Below are 5,069 nucleotides of genomic sequence, written 5' to 3' on the forward strand. Positions count from 1 at the left end.
GTGCCCCCCTCACACTGGCCAGGTTTTCAGCTGAGCGCCTGGCACATAGTCTGTCTTCAGATCTGAGGGTGTTTTTCCTTACACCCAAAAGGGAACATATGGGTGGGAGATCCCGGGGAACTCTAAGAGCTGAAGGGGCCCGGTTCAAACCCGGAGACGCCCCCAAATTCCCTAGTGCTTGAGGGTGGGAGGGCTGGAGGTCTCGACTGAGGGAGGCCCCGGAGCCCTGGAGGCTGGTGGGTAGGGGCTGGTGCAAGGGGAAATTGGACCCATCTGGGGTGCTCAGGGGAGCACGGAGAAAATGCAGGTAGTGGCAGGCCCCCAGTGGTGGACAGGAGATGGGGAGGACGGGGGGTGTGGGGTCTGGCCTGCCCCCTCCCTTGTCCTCTGAGAACCGTTCACCAGCATGCCTAGGCTGCTGTCTCCAGTTTCCATACAGGCTGTGTGTCCGCACTGTGGGAACCACGCCATCACGGTGACCACCCTGGTCCCGGGCATCCTCACCTGGCTTCTGTGCACGGGCATCTTCATGGCTGGGTGAGTGGCTGCCCCTTGCCTCTGCAGGGGCCCTGAGCATCCTTGTGGGAGGGCTGCAGGGTTTGGGGGGGTTGGCACAGGGCACGGAGGGAGGGGTGGTTTCCTAGCCCACTGTGGGTGGCTGGGCAGCACCAAGGATGGGGTGGGGGGCTCCCAGGCTCGGCTTGGCCCCAGGTGAGTCCCAGGCCCCGCTGCTCCTGAGGCTGCAGGTGTTTCATGGGCTGCTGCTTCATCCCCTTCTGCGTGGACAGCTTGATGGACGTGAGGCACACGTGCCCCGTGTGCCAGCAAGAGCTCTTCTGCTACAAACGCCTGTGAACTAAATGCTGTTAAGTGACCACTGCCTGCCTGCATCTGTCTGCTGGGATTCCCCAGCCCGGTCCAGCAGGAAGATGAAGGGACTGAGGTGGAGCCCGCCCGCCCTTCCCTCTGCCCTCCTGCTGCAATGGAAGGCCAGGTGAGCACTGGCACATAGTAGGTGCTCAGTTAGTACCGGATGACTGAACGATGACGTGTGACGTGGCCCTCCCTTCTCAGGCTCCATTCTCTTCTGAGCCCTCAGAAACCACAGTCCACGCATCAGCTCTCATCTTTCTTTCCCGGCTCCTTCCCATCAGCTCGAACTTCTGCGTCTTCGTGAAAATATCTCTGCAATTCCAGCTGGGGAACCCGCACGGCCCCATCTGCCACTCACTCCTCGCACAGAGCCTGTGACGTCCCGCTGCTGAAGCCCACATCCACCAGGCACTTTGTCCTCCTTCCTACCTGCCTGGACTCTGCAGCCCCTGACCCTCTCTGTCCTCTCCCTTGTCCTGCAGTGATGCTCTGGCCACGTCCTGTGCACCCCCTCAGCATACCCTGTCAGGCTGGTGCCCCCCCAGCGTCCTGTCTTGGGCCCCTTCCCTACTCATGCCGCTCCTGAGATTTCTGGCCTCACCTCCTGCATCACACAGCCCTCCCCTTGGGTCCTGTCCTTTCTGCACTACAATGATTTCTACCCCCCGCCACCCCGTTATCCCACCCCGCTCTTTCTTGAAGGAGGCAACCGCCCCCAATGGGTCTCCCAGCCCCAGGTCTTGACCGTTCCTTCTGGTCCTCACCTGTGTCCAGTGGCTGTCACAGGGTAAGCTCAAGGATCACGGGGACGAATCAGTACCTTCAGCTGTGACACCTGCCTCGTACTCATCATCCTCGGGACCAGACTTTCAAAATGGGGTCCCTCTGAGGCCACCTGTGGCTCCTGTTTCCCTCCCCTGTTCTGCGCTCCAGCTGCCCACAACCAAGAGTGGCCCGTTGGCCCGTTCACCCTTTCACCCATGTGTCCAGACTCTTCCGCTGGCCTCTTCTGGAAGGCCCTGCCTGCCCCCTTCTCTCTCCGCCTATTCATTCCAGCCCCATCGCTCACTCCTGGGTCTCTGTCACTTTCCCCAGGCCCTGGTGCCCCTAGGGCCTGGCGGGGACAGGTGAGTTTATGGGAGCTGGGATGGGGGAGCAAATCTTCTCAAATCTCTGTGCCCAATTCCCAACAAGAGGTTTAATCCTTAAAATTCCTTCATGGCTACAGCACAGCAGCTTTTCTGTACTGCAAAGGCCGCTATGCAGGAATTTGGCAAATGCAGGAATTTTGGCACTAGCTGCAGGATGGGAAGCCTCGGTTTCCACATCCAAACAGGAACCCATCTTAACAAGATGTTTAGGACTTAAAAGGAATTTTAGGATTTAAAAGGCCCCAAGTTGCAGGACAGGAATAGTAAGATGCAGACGTAGAGAATGGACTTGAGGACACGGGGAGGGGGAAGGGTAAGCTGGGACGAAGTGAGAGAGTGGCATGGACATATATACACTACCAAATGTAAAATCGATAGCTAGTGGGAAGCAGCCGCATAGCACAGGGAGATCAGCTCGGTGCTTTGTGACCACCTAGAGGGATGGGATAGGGAGGGTGGGAGGGAGACGCAAGAAGGAGGAGATACGGGGATACATGAATATGTATAGCTGATTCACTTTGTTATAAAGCAGAAACTAACACACTATTGTAAAGCAATTACACGCCAATAAAGATGTTAAAAAAAAAAAAAAAAAAAGGCCCCAAGTTGGCTTATGAGCAGGATCCCTCCTGGGTACCATGTGGTCTGCCTGGGGGTGAGGCTGGGCACAGGATAGGCTAAAGGGCACACTAAGGGATTTTTTTTTAAAATAATTTTTATCATGGGGCATTTCCCCCTGCTGTCTTTATCTTTTAAAAAAATTTTTTTTTTCCTTTGTCCGTGCCACAGCTTATGGGATTCTACTTCCCCGACCAGGGATCGAACCTGGGCCCTCAGCAGTCAGAGCCTGGAGTCCTAACCACTGGACCGCCAAGGAATTCCCCGAAGGAATTTTTTTTACTTTGCAAAATATAACAAATATTATTCACTCATCCTTTCAATGAAAAGGAATTTCCTAGAGAAGGGGCAGAGAAGTGGGAGAATTAAGAGGCAGAGGAGGAAGAGTATGGCACTGACGTACATTTTATTCACTAAAACGTGGCAGCTGCTTCTCTGTTTTGCTTAGCACCACCCGGGAGGGCAGTGCGGAAGCCGAGACCTGAGAGATGGCTGGTCTGCGTCCAGTAACTGGATGGGCAGCCGGAAACTAGGGTCGGCCTGCCCGGTGGCCTTCAGGTGGTCAGACCTGCTGCTGCGACGGCGCTGGCAGGGCGTGTCCCACCAGCCGGGGGAAAGGACCAGTCCGGGGACAGATTTCTCTGGATCTGAATGTCAGCCCCCAGCAGATGCCAGCAGCTGCCCCTCCGCCCCGCCCCCGTCCCCCGCGATGCCCCAGAGAACCGAGGGGAGCACTGACTCCCGAGGGGTGGCACTAGCTGCAGTACGGGAAGCCTTGGTTTCCACACCCAAGCAGGGACCTACCTTAAGATTTTTAGGGTTAGAAGATGAAGCGTCTGACATAAACTAGGCATCCTGGGAACCAACTTCTCATTGGTAATAAATCAGAATGGGGCGCCAAGTGGACCCGTGTCGACAAGGCAGGTGGCCACCCATCTAGGTCCCACGTGTACTGATGGAAAGGGAGGCCAGGCAGGCCCACTGGCCACCACTCCCCAGAGGACGAGGTCTTGACCTGGGACTTGGCCAATCTGCGGTTTGGAGGACCACAGTCCTGCAGAGGCACCCAGGCCCGGCGGGCGACGGTCATGGGGCCTGGTTGGCTCTGCCAGAACCGGAACAGGACCCGGACACGCCTGCAGAGCTCCAGCCCGGAGTCTGATTCTGCGCCTGCCAGGCTACTTGCCGGGTTTGACCCGGATTCCCAGAGAGGTCTACAGGCAGGAACATCCAGTGCTGTGGCAAACGCAGTGCTGGCTGTGCGGGTGGTGTCCTGGGCCCTCCTCTACAGGCCTGCTTCGGTCACCGTGGTCCATGCGCCGCCCACAAGGTCCGGCCCAGCTCCCCAGCAGCCCTCCGCGAGCCCACAAAGCCACCCCAGGCCACTCTGACTTAGACTGCCCAGTGTCAGGAGAGACACTTGCCAACGTTTAAAAAAAATCCCGATTTTTGGCTTCTCTTGAAAACTGCGACAGTCCAGCTGCACAGGTCCCTGGTTCAGCAGATGTCAGGCTGTCCCCTTGGCCCGGCCCGGCCAGTTCCCATCATCCCAGGGCCTCCTCCTTCACTGCCTTGTACAACTTGACCTAAACCACCGTTCCCATTTCTTAGCCTTGACGCCTGAGGCCTTGGTTCTGGGTCCCGAGACCTCACTGTAGGCTCAGGCTGGGGCGCGTGGGGTCGCAGCCCCATTCTCTCCCTGAGGCTTCCCCACGCTCCTGCTTTGTCTGCACCAACCTCTGGGGCTGGCCAGGAGGGCCCAGGGCTCAGGGGGAGGCGGCCACTCTGTCCCCCTCTCCTGCAGCTCTCATCTCAAAGTGGGGGGCCCCTCCTTCCAGCAGGGAGGCCGGCTCGGATACCTGGAAAGAGGGGGCAGTGAATGCGGGTCTCAAAGCCAGCTCTGCACTCAGCAGAGGCCCCGAGAGCCCAGCCTGACGGATTAACTCAGAATACCCGTCGTGGTCACTCGGGTGGCCCAGACACCTCGCTGCCGGCCGCATGTGGTGTGCTCATCGGCGACGACGGCCGTTACAGGACCACTGCCCCCCAGAGCGGAGACACGGAACCGCTCCGCCGTCCCCCTCCCAGCACAGGAGTGGGCTGGGGGGCGTGGCATGGCTGCAGGCAGGGCGCTGGGGACACCTCCCGCTGTTTCCAGCCTGGAGCAAGGCTGGGCAGGGCGGCCAGAGGCGAGGAGGCGGCCTTGGTCACAAGGCCGGGAGGGCACACAGGGGCCTGGCCGGACGGTCACCCTCTACCACCTGCCTGCCCATGACGGGGTGAAACGAACCAGCCCCCCAGCAGCAGCCCTGACCCTCTGTGGCACTGGGTCTGAACGGACGAGGGCACCTCCTCTGTACCGGTGGGAAGCGGGCAGGATTAGGCTTCAGGGGGGCTGAGTGTGGGTTCTCTCTCCCAATGTCTTAG

The 5,069-nt window shown here is 58.8% G+C and overlaps 1 protein-coding gene across 1 annotated transcript; it reads left to right on the forward strand.

The window, feature by feature from the left end:
* Positions 1-332: 332 nt before the first annotated feature.
* Positions 333-855, forward strand: LITAFD (LITAF domain containing; the record flags this gene model as incomplete). Its single annotated transcript, XM_082359719.1, has 2 exons — positions 333-537; positions 747-855. Exons 1-2 carry the CDS (start codon positions 407-409, stop codon positions 853-855), a joined length of 240 nt encoding a protein of 79 aa, XP_082215845.1. The 5' UTR covers positions 333-406.
* Positions 856-5,069: the final 4,214 nt, after the last annotated feature.

This window comes from Balaenoptera borealis (genome assembly GCF_965194805.1).
Source record: "Balaenoptera borealis genome assembly, chromosome: 16".
Classification (NCBI taxonomy): Eukaryota; Metazoa; Chordata; class Mammalia; order Artiodactyla; family Balaenopteridae; genus Balaenoptera; species Balaenoptera borealis.